Source organism: Pleurodeles waltl, chromosome 1_2 (genome assembly GCF_031143425.1).
Source record: "Pleurodeles waltl isolate 20211129_DDA chromosome 1_2, aPleWal1.hap1.20221129, whole genome shotgun sequence".
NCBI lineage: Eukaryota > Metazoa > Chordata > Amphibia > Caudata > Salamandridae > Pleurodeles > Pleurodeles waltl.
The window spans coordinates 1,223,710,408-1,223,729,681 of record NC_090437.1 but is presented as its reverse complement, the minus strand read 5'-3'; the positions used below and the strand labels follow the sequence as shown (position 1 = coordinate 1,223,729,681).

Below are 19,274 nucleotides of genomic sequence, written 5' to 3'. Positions count from 1 at the left end.
CTTGTTAAACGAATACCTAGTTCAATCATTTGACAGACTCCATTTTATTTTTCAAATGGTGTTTATTTAAGCGCAAATAAGTAGAGGGGAATGTGCAATGGGCTGGGTTGATGATGGAGGAAAGTCCAGGATAGAGTCCAGTCTATGTGGATCACAGGTGCATTGTCCAAGGGGGCATATGAAGTGGAGCAATGGCAGTTCAAGGTGGACAGGGTGACAGGGTGGGACACAAGGGTGACAATCAGGAGAGTCTTATCTCCTGGCGGGGGTCTTGGCAATAGTCTCTGGCTTCTGCCTGGATCACAGGGACTGTTTGCTGGGTGGCTCTCCTTCCGCAGGGGGAGGGGTGCTGGTGGCCTGTTGGTCCTGTGGCGGGGCCTCCTGCCCACTAGCAGCAGCAGAGGTGGAGGGCTGGTCATCGGTTTGGCTAGTGGTAGGGGCCCGGTGGGGTGCCACTGCCTCCCTCATAGTGTTGGCCATGTCTGCCAGCACCCCTGCAATGGAGACCAGGGTGCTGTTATCAGACTTAAAGTCCTCCCTGATCCCCAGGTACTGTCCCCCCTGCAGCCCCTGGTTCTCCTGCAACTTGTCCAGGATCTAGCCCATCGTCTCCTGGGAATAGTGGTATGCTCCCAGGATCTTGGTGAGTGCCTCCTGGAGAGTTGGTTCCCTGGGTCTGTCCTCCCTCTGTCACACAGCAGTCCTCCCAGCTTCCCTGTTGTCCTGTGCCTCTGTCCCCTGAACCGTATGCCCACTGCCACTGACCCCAGGTCCCTGATCGTTCTGTGTTTGTGGGGTGACCTGGGGACCCTGTAGTGGTGGACACACTGGTGATTGACGTGTCCTGGGAACAGAGGTATGGGCCTGCTGGGTGGATACTGTGGTGGTGTTTCCTGAGGGGGGGAGGCTCTGTGGTGGTATGGGACTGTGCCTGGGTAACCGACTGTCTGGAGATCCCTGTTGGGCCAGGTTGGTCATCCAGATCCAGGCGTCCAGAGCTGCTGTCATCACTGTGGGCCTCTTCTGGTGGGGGGGACTGGATGTTGCTAGCACCTCCTCTCCGGTGACGTTGGCTGGGGGACCTGTGGGGATGTAAATGCAGTGTTATATTTTCTGCATGTGACATCTTGTGCATGGGTGTGTTGCCCTCTAAGGTTGTTATTGCCCTGTCAGCTTTGCCTTGTGTGAGTAGTTATTTGATGGGCTTGCTGTTTCTCTCTTGTGTGCGTGCTTTAGTGATAGGTGGCCATGCAGGTCTGTGATGGGGTCCATGCATTGGTGTTGTATGCAGGGCTTGGTATTGGGAGGGGTGGGTTGTGATGGTGTGGTGTGCAGGAGGTGGTTGAGTGATGGGAGTGTGGGTAAGGGTGGGGGTTTGTGATGGCATGCAGGTAGGGGGGGTGATAGTAGTAAAGAGTTGACTTAACAGAGTCAAGTCCTCCTCCTTGTGGGGGAGGAGGAGGGGGTCCACCACCAGTCCACTGTACAGCTATTTGGTGTCTTGCTGCTGTGGAAATCACCTTCACCCGTAGGTCGTTCCACCTCTTCCTGATGTCATCCCTTGTTCTGGGGGTGCTGTCCCACGGCATTGGCCCTGTCCACGATTCTCCGCCATAGCTCCATCTTCCTAGCAATGGATGTCTGCTGCACCTGTGATCCGAATAGCTGTGGCTCTACCTGGATGATTTCCCCCACCATGACCCACAGCTCCTCTTCAGAGAATCTGGAGTGTGGTTGTGGTGCCATGGGTGTAGTGTGAGTGGTGTGGGTGAGGGTGTGTGGGATGATGTGTTGGGGTGTGTGATGTAAGGTGCGTGGATGGTGTATAGGTAATGGTGGTGTGTGGCTGTGGTCTTGTCTGGGTTCTTGCTATCTCTCTTGTGGCACCTGTTTGTATTCATAAAGGGTTGTGAGTACTGTGGGTGTGTGTTTTATAGTGGTGTGGTGTGTATGTGTGTCAGGTGTGTGTAGTTTGAATTGTCCAATGTGGTGTTGTTTTGTATGCGGTGATTCGTGAGTCATAATGTTATGGGCGTAGTTCTGTTGGCGTAATGGTGTGGGTTTTGCTACCGCCAGTTTATCACTGACCTTTGGGCTGGCGGACTTGTGTGTGTGGCTGTATATTGACGGATTGCTATGTGTGTGTCATTAGATGGGTAGCGGTGATACACCGTGGCGGCCGTATGTTGGCGGTAGTCAGCATTGCAGTAAGCAGTACTTACCGTCAATTTCATAATGAGAGCCATAGTCTTTTTTCACCCCTATTTTGACATTTGCAAGGCGTTTTTAGTAAGAAGACATACTGGGATCCAAGCAAGTCACACCACCCTGGACCTGCTCAAGTTTAAGGGTTTCAGAAATACCCAGGGTTGGTAGGCTTCCCTGGTTGCTAGCTAACCTAGAGCCTGAATACTACAGCAATACACCATGGCAAGGTAAATGAAATTGGGGTATCTTTTTGAGTAGCTTTCACACATGGGCCAGCCTATTCTACCTTCCCTACAGGCAGAAATACTGTCTGGTAACCAGGGGTGGGGTCTGATGCTAAGATGGACCAATTCCCCACTCAATACCTTTTCTCACTTTTATCACCTACCTGCCCATCCAAGGGTAGGGGTAGAGGGGTGGCAGAAAGCTCACCTTGTCATCATGGTAAAAAGTGATGATCAGAATGGGTGCAAGATTTGCCTATCCTGAACTTGCACTGTCGGCCACACCCCGGGGCACCAGACAGCCTTCCAGCCACCAGGAGCCAGAATGGGGGTACTAATCTCCTTTCAGCTGGCCAAACGTTAAACATATACCTAAAAGAATCAAAATTTCTTCTCACTTGACATGGAAATGTCTGCAATATTCAGACAGTAGGCTCCGTAAGGGTCAGAAAGACTGGTGGGCTTTAGGAGTGGGAGATATGGCTCATCACCCCATTAGTTATACTAAGACTAAATCTACCTCTGGTGATTGGCGGGCATTCTGCTTCCCAGAGGGGGGAAAGGCATATCCACAGGGGGAATAGGGGGCCATGGGTGTGGGGCGCAGCTTGATACAAGGATGGAACATCCTCACCACATTCATTTTTTCCTGGTAAGTAGTGTGTGTCCCTAATGAGGGGATGGCACAACAGACAGCAGACATAAAACAAATGGCAAAAGTTACCTTGAGGGCAAGCAGGTCATCTAGCCCAACCTCCACAGCCTAAACTGATTTTCCCTCCCTGAGGGTGGGGGTGATCAGCACGTTGGTCCCTTTTTAGGACTCCAAAGATGGTTAAGCCCCATTGGACAACAAGGAGTCTACTAGTGGGGAGATTGGCCTTGCCTGTCCCAGAGATCCACTCCAGCCAACACCTGCATACTTTCCCCTCCTCCTGAGGGATCAGAGGTGGGACAGCTCCAGGAGCTTAGGCTGTCAGGGAAAGAGCAAAGTCCATTAGGCACCAGCCCCAGAAATGCAGGGGGTGCGTAGAAGCCAAAAAGTGGCATGCTTTGTGCCAGGAACCCCAGCTTTCTAAAGCACATCCTTCTTTTTTGTTACACCAAAAGTTACCTCTTGAGTTCAGATGGCATTTCATGGCAGCTGAGGGGTGCAAATTTTGATGACAAAGTGGTTAGATATGTTGGGGTAGCTGGCCTTTTACAGGCCCACTCTATCTCTTGTCAGGGTGTATGCCTCTTCCCCACTGGCACCAGAATTTCTGATCTCTGTGACCGAGCTATTGCTACAATTTCACACTGGACGCTGGGTTTTAGCAGGTATCCTTAATGGTGTGGATGACCTGTCGCTGGATAGCAAGATGTACTCGAGGACGTGGACAGGCCAGACACTCCTAACCAAATTCCTGACATTTATGTGTTTCACAGATACGTGGCGACATAACCCACCCAGTTTAGATGGGGTTCACTTTCTTCTCTGGTTTCAACAAAGTTCATAAGGCCACACTGGGGGAGGAATTTGTAGGTAGCAAATGGGCAAAAATTGGAGAACCAATGGGACGTTTGATACCTTGAGACTCGTGTCCTTGAGTTGGAATCACAATATCTGCTTTCACAGGATCCAGGTACTCTTTGAGATTCACTACACATGCAATATAGATTTCTCAACAAACTCTGTTAAACAATGTAAAGACAGTGTGGCTAGCCACACAGAGTCAGGTTTATCAATAGAGGGACAAACCCAGCAGAACAATACATTGCCTCTGCTCCAATGCCATGTCTTGAAGTCCAATCTCTTACATTCATAATAAACAAGGGAATATAATCACCAGTGACCTTATCTGAACAGATCCACAGCCTATGACTCTAACCTTTACACATAGCCTGACCTGCAACCCCTGGAGGGAATGGCAGCCTTTACTGCAGATGTCCCCACTCGCAAAGTGTCCCACCAGCACTGCGCACTCCTAGGTGAGGAGACTATGGTGGAGTAATTGGGTGAGTCGCTTGGGAAACTGCAACCAGGCAAGAACCCTGGCCCTAATGGGTTCCCAGCAGAGTTCTATAAGCCTGCATGGTTCCACCATAAGAGTGCTGCTCTTGGGGGTGTTCCAGGAGGCATTAGGTGTGGAGGACTCTGTAGATTTATGCACAGTAGACATAGCAGTGATCCCTAAACCCGGTCTCCCCACAGATTACTTTCCCTCCTATCCCTCATATCTCTCCTCAGTATTGAAGTGATGGTCTGAGTTAAAACCTTGGCAAAACATTCACTAACGGTGTTGCCTTTGCTCATCCATTCTGACCAGTCAGGCTTTATGCTCAAAAGTGCCACCAGACGTAATGTGTTGTGACTCTATAATGCCCTCCCCCGTCCCACCCACTAGCGGGCCATCAGGCTCTGCTGCTAATCGATTTCTACAAGGCATTTGATACAGTGGGTTGGGGCTATCTCTTTGCTCTGCTGGAGAAAATGAAATATGGCCCCCTCTACATCAGCTACAATAGACAACTCTACACAGAGTTGACTGTATGTTTTTGGATAGGTAATAAAGTATCTAGAGTTTTTCTAGTTGTTTGACTTGGCCCTCTCTGCAGGGTCACCCCCAAACATTTTGCCTTCACCCTCCTGTTTTAGGAACCCGTTTCTTTTGGCCTTGAGGACACTATGCACTTTACCACTGCTAACCAGTGTTAAAGTGCTTGTACTCTCTCCTTTGAACATGGTAGAATTGGCTTACACCCAATTGGCACATTTAAATTACTTGTAAGTCCCTAGTAAAGTGGTACTGCATGTGCCCAGAGCCTGTACATTAAATTATACTACTGGGACTGCAGCACTTATTGTGCAACCCACTTAAGTAGCCCTTTTGAAACATATCTCAAGCTTGCCATTGCAGCCTGTATGTGCAGTTTTAAACTGCCATTTCGACCTGGCAAAATGAAGCTGTTAGCAGGCCTAAGCCTTCCTTTATAATACATATCGTTCCCCCCTAGGTTAGAGCCCAAACAGCCCAAAGGCAGGATGCAGTGTATTTAAAAAGTTGGGCATTTACTAGTAGCTTTAACGTGTATTGGCAGTAAAACTACTCTTAAATTTGCTTTTCACTACTGCGAGGCCCACCTCTCCCACAGGATAACATTGAGTTAACTTATTACATTTAATAAGTGATAACCTTCCACTAATCATTTGAGACCCAGACAAGCTGGGGCCAGGTCAGAGAGGCAGACACCTCTAGCAGTGAAAACCTCCACAACCTTCTCCTACTTCAAAGATGCCACCAGGAATAAATGTTGGACCCTCAAGCCCAACTCTTCAGTACACCTCTGGCCCTGTTGAAGACTCAGCATGACTGCTGTGCTGCAAGAAGAACTGCTACTTTGCTATCTTGCTACTCTGCTGCCCTGCTCTCTGCTACCTGAGTTAAATGGACTGGACCTGCATCTTCAACACAGAACCAAAAGAGTGACTCCAAAGGCTAGTTGACTGGCATCCTGATCAAAACCTCAGGGATAGAGAAGGCATCAGCCTTCTTGAACCCAGCCTCTGGACTCTTCCTGCTGTGTCTCTTGTCCTCCTAAGTGGTGCCATTCCAGTCCTGGATCCTTGAAAGTGGGCCTGAAGGTGCTCTGCCAGACTAGCTGGGGTTGAAGCAGAACAGATGCAGCAAGAACACATCGCCTCGCAGCTCTGCATCAGAACCATTCAGGTGTGACTCATCCCTGACACAGTACACCACAGCTCTTCAGACCAACTGCACTCCACAGCTCTTTGGACCTACTGCACTCCACCTCACATTCCAAGCCTGCAACTCCTCAGAACTGCTGCTGGCAACGCAGCCTTGACTCAGGACCTTGCATCGCAGCCCCGCAGCTCTCCAGAATCACCACTGTGCAACACATCCTCAACGCAGACCCTCGCATTGCTGCCAGCAGCCTATTGGAACTGCCGCTGTGCAACTCATCCTCCACGCTGGATCTCACAATGCTCTGCAACCCGGATTAAGGGTACTTTGTTTATCAGGCTAACTTGGTCTCTGTATCCAGCCCGCACTCCATCGCAGTCGGTCTGCACTTGTGACTTTTTCCCAGACTTTTTCCCAGTCCGGTGTGAGCAGATTACCACAGTTGGCATGTTGTGCTTTTAGGCGCTATTTTAAATTAAATTGGGTTTTATGATTGGAGTTTTGTCATTTTGGTCTCATATAATGTATTACATTTAACTCTTTTTTTCTAAATTGGTGTTGTATTTTCACTCTACTGCTTTTTTAGGTGCTGCATACATACCTTACACATTGCCTCTAAGTTAAGCCTGACTGCTTTGTGCCAAGCTACCAGAGGAATAAGCACAGGTTAATTTGGGGTTTGCTTGTGACTTCACCCTGACAGAAATTGTGGTCGCTGCTTGTGTAGGGTTTCACCCACCCCCCTTAACCTGTAATTCAATTTATTACACTAGTGCAGCAAGGCACTCGACAGGGGTGCCCATAACTACCCTTGCTCTTTGCTCTGCCCATTGAACCCTTAGCAGTGTTGCTCAAAGTGGACGCTCTGATTCTGGGGGTTGAATGGACAGACAGAGTGGCTTTCAATGTCATAATATACGCAGATGCTGTCTTAATCTTTTCGAAAAAGCCTTAATGTTTATGCCATGATCATTCCACAGATTCTGTGTGTGTTTGAGGAGGTATTCAGGTTTCAAATGAACTGAACCAAGTTTTCTATCTTTGCAATAGGATCATGCCCTCCAACATGGCTTGGTAGGGGAGATTCATATTCTCTGTGGGGGATTTTGCTATTTTGGGGAGTATGTCATGCAAGGCAGCACACCCAGATATGAACCTACAACCACTAACCAGAAAACTGACCGCAGAATTCTGGCTTTGGTCCCCCCCACCTTCATGGGCAAATTCGCAATTTTTTAAGATGGTTGAATTGCCACACCTCCGATACCAACTTCAAAATAACACTTACTCTAGCCACAGACCTTTCTTTGCCCTTATTGATACTATTCATTGGGGCTTATTATGAAATCAACATCCCTCAGAATTGTGTTAAACAAAAGTTTCAAATCCACCTTAGAGGGAGGCATAGTGACGCCAGACAAATTTCATATTAAAGTTGAAGCTCTTAATGAGTGGTGGTTTGATGGGGCCACTGACCAGACTGACGCCTCTCACATGTGGGAAATACAGGGGACCCAACTCCCTGACCTCCTATATGGGAAGGCACCACGGTAATCTCTCCCACTTGCCACAATTGTTATGCTGGAGACCTGGTGTGAGACTCTCAGGGCTCCGGAGTGGTCAGGACACACAATCAAAGACTGTCTGCTCTAGAGAGGCACCCGTCTCCCAGATGTGGCAAATGTAGATTATTTTCGAGCCTTAGACCTCATTGAAATTTCACATTTGGGAGACTTGATGAGGGGAAGTAATCTTAAATTGAGTTCTAACTTGCAACAGGAATACCATCTTCAGAGTCAATTATACAGGTGTTTGCAGATCCGGCATACCCTTTTGTCCTACATATTGGGCCTAGACAGCATTCTGGATCACACACCCTTGGAAGCCAGTGTGTGGTTACAGTAGCCCAAGACCACGAGCTTTCCGTCATCTACAAATTCCTTATAGTTAACTCCCCAGATACTTTTAGAGAGCTATGCGTGGCTAGTACCCGAGACCTTGGGCCTCTTAAAATTGAAAAACGTCAGGGTGCCCTGTCTTCTGGGAAAGGCTGCCATGACCACCCAGTTCCGAGCTATACAATTCAAGAATCTGCATTGGGTCTGTTGTACAAGACACAAGCTATGGAAGATGGGGTGAATGGATTTGGTCACTGTCTGCACTGTTACACAGAAAAGGTGATTTTCTACACACCATCTGGTCTTGCCACGTGCTGGTCCAATTCTGGGACCGACTACTTGCTTCCTGGTGGAGGTGCTAGCGGTGGAGGCTCCTCATAGACCCTTCATTAGTGGTGCTCCATTTTGCAGATGATACAAGTAGTGATAGACACCAGAGGACCTTTCTGTGACTTGGCTTGACTGTGGCTAAGTCAGACATTGCTAGGGCCTGGAAATTGACTGACGCCCTTCTCCGTGGAGACCTGGAGTAACGGACTGGGCCACTGTATGAGCATGGAGAAGTACGGTTTACCCCCCAAACATGTCAGTATCTGGTGGCGACTAGGCTCCTTACAGAGGGATTCGGTGGAAACCATTTCCAGACAATCACTGGATGATCAGATAGATCATTTCTAACCACAGGGGGAGGGAGGCAGTGACAAAATTTAATGGAAAAGATGTAGTGGTCAGACTGGCTTGTACTGCAGTTTGGGTTACCTGTTTGGTATCTGTATTGTGTGCTATGCACATGGGGTGTGCAAATGCGGTGCACTTGACTGTAGCTCTAATTTTCTCCCTTTGTTTCTGTTTTTATTATAAAATGCCAATACAATGTCTCATTAAAAAAATAAAAATAGGAAGTGTTTACCACACATGGTGAATACCTTATTATTTATTTTTGGGGAAGCTGCCCGTTCCTAATCAATGTAAAAAACGAATTGGCTAAAGGCAAAAATATTTTTTGGTCTCAAAAAACTACATTACCACAGTTATCCCTGGCACTGAAGGGAACCCCTTTGTGATTGTATGTGCTCCTTGTGAAAGGGCATCATGCCATAACCTTCAGTGAAGTCAGTTGTGGGCTGATGTTGGCTGATCCATTGCTCCATGATGCATACTGGAGTTGGTGGAAGAAAAATGTGAGCGACCCAACAACAGACTAATAAATGAAGTCTGTCTGACAACCCCTAAAAATAACCATGTAATACACATAAAGTTAGTAACAACAAAAGTGTCCCGGCTAACCATCAGACCTAAAAAAAACTATTGTTTTGTTGTTATATTGTTTTAGCCTTTTGCCTTTGATAATGTTATTTTGTAATATTTTTGTAAACTTCTATATTACAAATAGTGTAGGGCGGGTTCAAAAAAATAGGTAAATAGAAAGGCTTGCAAAGACAAATAGGGATAGATAGATAGATAGATAGATAAATAGATAGATAGATAGATAGATAGATAGATAGATAGATAGATAGATAGATAGATAGATAGATAGATAGATGGATCAGCAATGTTTCAGTCATTAATATAATAGTTAAATTTCAATACAAGCATGGCATACAAGAGCATTGGAATCAAACTAAAAACCCATTCAAGCAGGACAAACTAAATATGCTTGGAAGTATAAAAGCAGTCCTCACTTGAAATACATGCCACTGTGACATGGAGGAGTAGGGATATAAACCCACTTGATTGCGTGCATACTAAAAATATGATATCTTAATAATAAACAGTTTCAAATGGACACAATCTGGTATGCTTTGAAATAACAGCAGTCAGAAAATCAAAGGCTACTCCAAAAGGAATTTAAACATTAGCCAGAGGCAGGAACTGATAAACTGTAAAGTGTCTGTGCTCACATGATATGCAGGTAGAACGTGTTTTTATATTACTAAGGCAACACAAAAGTAATGCTGAAGGATAAAGAAATCACGCTTCCGAAGGGAACTTCAATGTGGATGTGCTTCTTGTAAAAGAGCAAAATGCAGTCACTTAAAGTGAAGTTAGCCAGTGGGTATAGTAGGCTGAGCCATAGCCCTCTGATGTGGTGGGAGGAAGCAAAATGTGAATGACACAAGAAAAGACCAGTGGATGAAGAGAACCCCCTTATGTAAGTATGATATAAATATTATTTTAGTACAATCAAAAGGTCTTGGCGAACGCCAGACCTAAAGAAAGGTTTGCACTGGTGGGGGTGTAGAGGACTTAAGTGTCTTGAGGTAATCTACTTGCAAGGTGCATTTGACTAAAATGGAATTAGTTCAAGTACTTAGAGCATCAGCTCTGCCATGTGTAAAGTTACGTATTAGGGTATTGTACTGTACCATTATACCTAGGACAAGTTCTTGAAACTCATATTAGATATTCATATTATTTTCTCTTCCAACTTGAGTTTCTTTACTCATGTAAAGACTGCGCTTGTGCCTCAGCTCTGCTAACATGCCTTCTCTCCCTTAGGGGCATATTTATACTCCGTTTGCGCCGGAATTGCGTCGTTTTTTTTTACGCAATTCCGACGCAAAACTAACTCCATATTTATACTTTGGCGTTAGACGCGTCTAGCGCCAAAGTCCATGGAGTTTGCATCATTTTTTAGCGTGGACACCTACTTTGCGTTAATGAGATGCAAGGTAGGCGTTCCCGTCTAAAAAATTGACTCCGAGGCATGTGCGCCGTATTTACACTCCCGGGCAAAATTCACGCCCGGGAGTGGGCGGGTCAAAAAAAATGACGTCCGGCCGCTTTTGCGCCATTTTTTAGCGCCTGGAAAAGGCAGGCGTTAAGGGACCTGTGGGCTCTGAAGGAGCCCAGAGGTGCCCTCCCATGCCCCCAGGGACACCCCCTGTCACCCTTGCCCACCCCAGGAGGACACCCAAGGCTGGAGGGACCCATCCCAGGGACATTAAGGTAAGTTCAGGTAAGTCATTTTTTTATTTTTATTTTGGGCATAGGGGGGCCTGATTTGTGCCCCCCTACATGCCACTATGCCCAATGACCATGCCCAGGGGACAGAAGTCCCTGGGCATGGCCATTGGGCAAGGGGGCATGACTCCTGTCTTTGCTAAGACAGGAGTCATTTCTATGGGGGTTGGGAGTCGTAAAAAATGGCGCAAATCGGGTTGAGGCGAAAAATTTGCCTCAGCCTGACTTGCCCCATTTTTTGGCGCCCAAGCTCCATATTCCCCTACGCCGGCGCTGCCGGCTAACGCCGGCTACCGTCATTGATTAAATACGGCGCCCGCATGGCGCTTCAGAATGGCGTTAGCCGGCGCTAATTTTTTTGACGCAAAACTGCGTTAGCGCAGTTTTGCGTCAAAAAGTATAAATATGGCCCTTAGTGTCCAAAAGAGATGACACTCGAGAGCACTTAAATATCAGCCTAAGAAGTATTTTTTCCTAAAGCTTAGCACCAGCGCTCAGAGCAGAATAACAAAACGTTTACCTGATGGGCTGACTCCCAAGCATCCCCTCAGAAATATGGAACCCTGTCTGTGAGGACAGCTCGAAATGTTCCTACTTCGTCAGCTCTCTGTTGCCAGTATAAATTGAACCTCTGGATGGTAAAAGCAGGTTTTCTTTAACATCTTTCGCGAACTAACATCGTGAATTCTGGGAATTCAGAGGCCGTGCCCGGTAGAACCCCCAGATTGCGTCATGAAGCTCCAGGCCTCGGAGGCAGCCGGCGGGTAATCTTGGACAGCGTTTGAAAGACATCATTTTACTGATTCAGAAGTAACAGAAGGTCTAACATATGCTGTGGTTGTTTAAACAGCTTTCTCGCATTAGGTAATTTCTAAATAGAGACAGGCTTCTTAGAGGGTTTTCTATGGCAGAGAGTGTTCAGTTTATAAACTGACTCTCATAGAGCAGACTGGCTCTTTTATCAAGGGCATGGCATTTCGCTCCTTTTGTGCAGCATATGCTTATGTGTGTTAAGCTCAGGCGAGCGACACGTAAGTTTCTCTCTGTTTCCAGTGGGACAGGAGGAAAGATTGCCATCAGTGTTCAGGATACACAATGCACGGTTTGTGCATGCAGTGCCATTGTAACGATATTTGGTTTACCGGTTCGGACATATTTTAGGATCTCTAAATCTGGACAACTTTTAATTCATTACTTATTTTTTGCTAATTCAGGCACTCATTACTGAGTTATAAATTTAAATTTCAGAAATGATGGCATGCGATAATAAACAGCACTGTCTTAAGATCTCTCCGTTCAATTATATTGTGGCATTGAAACTGTGTATTTAGTGATGTGACAAGCCCTTCTCTCATGGTCATTGTAGTTCTCAAGTACAGTGCTGTGATATTTGTTCAAGCTTAGATATCCCTTCTGACCTTGTCCGGGAAATCTGCTCTTTTCTGCTAAAAAAGAAACATAGAAATTGACATTTGGCTGGACTCCTACTACAAATCCCACGCATACGGAAAACGAGATCCAGCAGTCGAACCTTCTCCTACATCACCTCTAAAGCGTAGCACGACCTGCTGCTACACATAAGAGCCTCCTCTTCATTTCTTGAAGTACAAAAGAAGCTGGAGACCTGTTTTTTTAGGAGTCCCAGTAGTCTTAGGTGTGCCTGGAGTCACATATCCTCAGCGCCGGGATATACACCTTCAGTATTTGCATAAAATCATTGCAAAATAATCAGCAAAGGATGAGGGATCATCCTCCAATATTGCCACCATGATGGGGAATAGCACGCTGGCCTAAAGAGTTGCAGTTGATCTCTATTTTATCCGTTGTTGTTAGTGACTGCATAAGCATGAAGTGGGTCAGAGTCAGGCAGACCCCGTCTCAGCTTTCCACCTTCATTGTTGGTGTGCTCTTAACTGGGAAGCTCCATTCTCAGCATATTGCTGTTTTAATTGTAAGACTTCCAAATGAGTGGAAAGGCCAAATATTATATTGTCTTTGAAATGACCCTAAGGCAGTGTATCACAAATGGCCCTCTACGGTGCTGAGCTTAAGCCTGGGTAGAAATATAATTCTGCTTGCTAAGTCGATGTGTGCCGGGGTTATATTTCTGTTGGCACACACAAGACTTGTTTGCATGACAACATTTGTCACCCACTGGCGAGCGCACACGAGATTTGCTGCCCGCTTGCTCAGCTTCTGGTTGCCGTGGAGCCTTCCGATACCAGTTTTGTGATGCTGGCGAGTGTGAGCAGCCGTGGCTAGTTCTCTAGCATAGTCTGTACTCAAAGAGCAACTAAATCTACTCAAAATACATTTTCGCGTGAATATTCGACTCCATTGGACCGTTCAGGTTGTTTTCTAGTGTGGAAAGCATTTTTTTATCGTACTTTTTAAAGTTTGATTTTCGTTTTTGGCATAGATGAATTAATGGTGGTGTTTTCTTCATTATTACCATGCCTCCTTTGTCTGGCCAGTATGTGTGTGTTTGCTATAGGCCACCATTTTCTCTGTTCTCTATGCTGTGTGGCCAGGGGCTATTTTGTGTAGTCAGTGTCCATAGGCCTGCATAAGTTCTTTGTTGTCCATGCCTCCTTGCTTGTTGTCTGACCACGCCTTGCGTGTGACCATTTTGTGTAGCCAGCCAGTGTGCTTTTGCCATAGGCCTGCTTCAGTTCTTTGTTCTCCTATGCTTCCTTCCTTGCTATTATTGTTTGACCATGTGGCGATGGGCAGTTTGCGTAGGCAGTCAGTGTGCTTTTGCCATAGACCTGCATGTGTTCTTCGTTCCTCAATGGCCCCTTGCTTGCTGTTGTTGTTGTTGAACAATGAGGCCGGCAGCCATTTTGCGTAGGTAGCCAGTGTGCTTTTTTTATAGGCCTGCTTGTGTTCTTTGATGTGTCCATGCCTCCTTGCTTGTTGTTGGTTGACAATGCGACTGGCAGCCATTCTGTGAAGCCTGCCAGCGTGCTCGCACCATAGGTCTCCATGTGTTCTTCCTTGTTATCCATGCGTCCTTGCTTGTTTTTTGACTATGTGGCCGGTGTCCATTTTGTGCAACCAACGAGTATGCATTTTTCATAGGCCTGCATGTGCTCTTTGTTGTCCATGTCTCCTTGCTTGTTGTTGGTTGACCATGTGGCCTTGGCCATTTTGTGTAGCCAGCTAGTGTTCTTTGGCCATAGGCCTGCATGTGTTATTTGCTGTGCCCATGCCTCCTTTATTGTTTTTGTTGGTTGACCATGTGGCTGGCAGCCATTTTGTGCAGCCAGAGCGTAAATCCTTTTTTTCGAGTTTTCAATGCAGTTTTCCATGGATATGGATAGGAGAGGGCTATGCTTTTTTGTTCATTTCTTTTAGTTTTCTCTGATATCAGTTTAATATGCTTGAGGATCACTGTAGTAAATGTATGGACAGTGTTTAATAATATATGCATTTTTTCAATTTTCCCCCCTCACCTCCTTGCCTCTCTTTGGGTTTCTCATAGTCCCCTAATACACCAGCATTTTTTATTTATTTATCTTTTATCTCTCTATGTATTTATTTGTGTTTTACCTTTTAAAAAAAACAATTTATTTGTTTTAAAATGTCTTTATTATTTTTTTAACACTTCCGCTCCATCCACCCCATGCCTCAAAATGGATGCCTGCCGCACACTAGCATTAATTTTTTAAGGATTGTCATTACTCATTTTCCCCTGGACCCCCTGCCTGACAAAGATGCACAGCTGCACACCAGCATTACTTTTTTAAGGATTATTCAATATTTTCCTGGACCCCCCTGCCTGTTGTAGGTGCACACCATAATAAATTTTTAATGATTACTCCATTTTCCTCTGGACCCCCTTGCCTGCCATAGGGGCACACCAGTATTCATTTTTAATGATTATGCCATTTTCTCCTGGACCCCGTACCTGCCACAGGCACACACCAGCATTTATTTTTTAACGATTATTCATTTTTTCCCTGGACCTCCCTGCGTGCCACAAGTGTCTCCCCTTAGTTGCACATAAAGCAAACAGTAACATCAGTATGCTGTTATCCTGACCGAAAATTAAATATTATGTTATGGTGGTATGGTTTGGGTGTGGAATGGATACACTATTGTTGTTAATTAGTTAGGATAATAAGTAACCACACTAAATTATATTATCTGTACTATGAATTTTCCAAACTGCAAAAATGCCACGTTTCACTAAACGTTTTTCTTGCTTGTTTGGTTTTAGGTGCACAAGAGACATTATCCACAGTACTTCTGGTAGAAGGCCGGCACAAAGTGACGTGACCACATAACGTGAGCCCTCCAGTCTTTTTCGCTTGTGCGGCTAAGTGACACTGCCAACTGACAGAGCTTGAAGATGGCCCCAAAGAAATGTGCTGCCAAGAAAGTGGCCAGTGAGGAGGAGAAGAAGAAGCTGATTTCTACCACTGATGTGCGCCCCAAACCTTTTTCAGGAACATGTGCCTGCCACACTGTCCTCCAGACACCAAGCTGGGAGCAGCACTCCTGCATCAACGGCACCTCTCTAGCCTAAGCCCAAGGCCATGTCTCTCAGTGAGGTATCTACTGCTGTCTTAGCAACTATCAGTGAGCCTGAAATGGATTTGTCTCAGCTGCAAACTAGTACTCAATCATCACAGTTAACTGAGCAAAGTGGACAACAGCAGCCAAAGCCAGTAATATTAGATCTTCTTGAAGTAGGACAGAACAGGAGGTTGAGCTTCCTGCTGAGCAAGATGACCCTCTTCTTCCGCTATTGGCTTCCTGATCTCCAGCAAGAAAAAGGAAGGGTACTCCACCATCTTCTCCAAGCCCCCCTTCTGATCTGAACATGCACTGGACCTCGGCTGAGTCCGAGACCCACCATGAGAAACAAGGAAAAAGGTAATTTCTGAAAGTCTTGCAATTATGGAGGGGGATGAGGAGGACACGTCAGTCTTTGTCATGGAAGCTGGCTCAGAGGACACCAACAGTACCCCTACTATTCAAACTATTCTGAGGGATGTGGCACTGGTACCACCTCTGCCCCCAAATTCGATATTTGTAGGGCACCTGCTGAGACCTGCATCCACCACTACCTCAGTCAAAGTACGCACTGCAGAGAGGAAATTTGTCGACACACCCACCTATTCCCAGTTCTTTGGTCATTGGCAGTGGCAACAGTGGCCCACTAAAAAAGTTCTCCTCCCGAGTTTAGGACTTCTTTACAATTAGCAAGCAGGAGAATAACATTGAAATATGCCCCGTTTGCCACGCGACTGATCGTCGAGGTAAGCCTGGTCGCACCTCTCCGGTTAGGCCTACGACTAACTGATAATAAATGCTGGTTTAACTTGGATACTGTCTGTGCTGGACTTATTTCTTTTTCAGGCAGTATCCTTTTAAGCATCTACAAAACTGACATTATGGTACTGGAGGCAAACGAGCCATATGAAAAAAATCATGCAATCAGGTGGGTGGGAGCACTTTAAAAAAATTGCTGCAGTTGAAGATCACACAGCATACAGTGACAGCCCAAAGATGCACACTCTCACCTCCTAGTTCTCTTTGGAGGTTGCTTGTGTCATTGACACCAGAAAAGAAAAAAATCCAGGCTACTAATATGGGCATGTGAAGGCAGGAGGGGCCCTACGAACATAACCACCCAACAACACATTTGAACAACGGTGTAGGAAGCTGGCTATTTTTATAGTGGACCAAACTGAGGTACACTGCGCAACGAGTTCAATCAATCCCCAGAAGTATCATAGAGGCACAAATACCATCCCAATTCTCTCTTTTTGGGTAGTGTGGTTGAACAGTTAAGCATATCAGAGGGTAGTGCTAAGCATTTAAAGCACACACTCATGCAGTAAGTAAGACACACACTAGATAAAGAAATACAACACCAATTTTTGAGTTATGATTTTTTATAGTTTTCAAAAGTTGACACTGTGCAATTTTTGTAGCGGTAATGTTATGCTATGGGGGAAAACATATACTGGGACTTAGCAATGACTTACAGGACAAATCTTTTGGAATTAAGGTAAGTACAGGGCAGGGTCCAAAGCAACACCAACAGGTCACTTTGGGTGGCACAGAGGCATCCGGGTGCAGAGGTGCTTTTCAGCCTCGGATGGCCAATGTTATCCTATGGGGAAAAACAGACACTGCATACGGGCACTCAGCAATGGCTTACAGGAGAGCTTCTTTTGGACTTGGGGTGAGTATGGGGCAGGGTCCTAGGCCACACCAGCAGGTCACATTGGGGAGCTCTGGTGCATCCAGGTGCAAATGTGTGTTACAGTGTCGGTGCCCCATTCAACTCTATGGGAATCAATCAGGTTGCAAAGTCACTGCAGGGGTCGACTGGAAGGACAGTCCAGAGAGCCCACAGGAGGACTTGACTCTTGAGGTCCTTGGGCATGTTGGGACACTATCGGTTCACTCTTGGGTTGTAGGGCATGGGCGCAGGGGTGTCTTCTGATGAAGGGTCCAGAAATGGAGTTCCTCGCAGTTACAGGAGGGCCCACAGAACCACTCTACAGGCATGGAGTCGAGGTACAGTCTGACCAAGCCAACAAGTGAGCTCGGTCTCACAAGGTGAGGAGACGTAGGATTTTGTAAGTGTATTTTTCACTGTTCTAATAAATTAAATACTAAGTCTCCATTGCTCAGACGAAGTTACTACTGCTAGTTTTTGTTATAAGACCAGGTCTGTGTGTCATGGTGGCAGTCTGATCTCAGTCTTTGAAAAGTTATGATATAAATAAATAACCCACTAACTCTGTGTTTTCTTTCTAATTGCCTGTGATGGATAATCTTTCTGATTAGTCCTACAGTTAGGTGGAAGTGGAACGTCGGTTGTGATATCTTCCCTGTTAGCACGCTAGCCTGCTACTACCACCACCATAAAGAAGGCACCTTGGGAAAACATGCTATAAGGTTCTGGGAGATTGAGAGAGGTAGAAGCCATTGCTTCATCCACTCAGGTAAAAGAACTATGGAGTTAAGTGAACTAGCTTAGTTGGTAACTAACTGAAGATTAAGGTTTTTAGAATAGGTGGTTGTAGGCAATATAGGCATACCCTGTTGTGGTCAATAAAGCTATGGAGGGTAGTAGGACAAGGGTATAACTAACTGGTTTATGCTTTGATAAATGAATTAAAAAACAGGCTGTGCTAAACGACAGCAGTGCAAAGTAAAACACAAAAGACAGGCTTCCAGCATAAACAATTTCCCTTTAATTTTTACCAATAAAATCCCACCCTTTTCACCCACAACAGGCCCGCCCTCTCTCCAAACACATAAATAAATCACCCACAACCAAAGTCCAAAGAAAGAGAAACTAAAGTCTAAAGTCCAACTGTCCTTCCGAATTCCCACCCTTCCCACCTACACCAAACATCCCTCCCACCAAAGCAAATAATAAAAAAAGGGCATTAGAGGACATCATCAATCTGGGCGTTAAGGCATGCCACCTCTTGGCAAAGCAGCGTTAGCTTGCGTAGTACGTGGCATTGGAAGCTGTCTGGTATAATGATGGGTGGTAGCAGTGGTGGATCCCAGCTGCTGGTGGTGCTGCTGATGGTGTGACTGGGATGGAGGTGCTGGTGGCTGGCTGGAGGTACTGGGGCTCAGGGCAGTGGAAGATGTCTCTACCTCCTCTTCCAGAGGTAAGAAAAAAAAAAAAGAAAAGACAAATTGTAAATAATGCTCAATGCAGACATGTGTTTATATAGTGGCACAGTAGTACTACGTTGCTGGTCCCCTAGAGACATTGACATTTTTGAAGTGATTAGTCACAAGGCCAAGTTTTCCCCACACATGTATCACGAAAAAGCACTAACTGGCTGCAAGGAATAAAGCCAGTATACTAACTGATTAAAACAAAGTGTTTTTTTCTTTTAAAGGATTTCCTAGTGAAAAATCTAAATAGACATTTTGAGTGTAACAAGAAAAATAGGTTACCTCTCATTAATGAGTAAGGCATTGTGTTACACAATTAATAGAATTCCTGTTGTGCAACATTAATGGAGGGATGCTAGTGTTGGGTACTATTTTGCTACTCTCTGCAGTCTGTAGCAAGGGCAGCTGTAATGGACAGTTTATTATCTAGCTTTAGTTCCAATGTCCTTGTTCTTCACCGACTGCCTTTCAATTCTAATCTGACTCCAAAGAGGCAGATGAATAATAATAATAATAATATTTTCATGTCGTGTATAAAATGCAGATATCCTGTCTGCCGTGAGTAGACAGTGGAAAAAATGATGCATGACAGTACAGGGAAGAAAACGGGATATAGATTTTATTTGTCA

General features: G+C 45.7%; 1 protein-coding gene across 1 annotated transcript in view; it reads right to left on the bottom strand.

Annotated features, from left to right (window-relative positions):
- SPON2 (spondin 2) overlaps window positions 1-11,589 on the bottom strand; it is an 86,035-nt gene extending 74,446 nt beyond the window's left edge. Inside the window, exon 1 of the mRNA XM_069204180.1 lies at window positions 11,501-11,589. Within this exon, the coding sequence (XP_069060281.1) occupies window positions 11,501-11,523 (23 nt within the window). The 5' untranslated portion in view covers window positions 11,524-11,589. The remainder of the gene's footprint in view (window positions 1-11,500) is intronic.
- Between the last annotated feature and the right edge of the window lie 7,685 nt (window positions 11,590-19,274).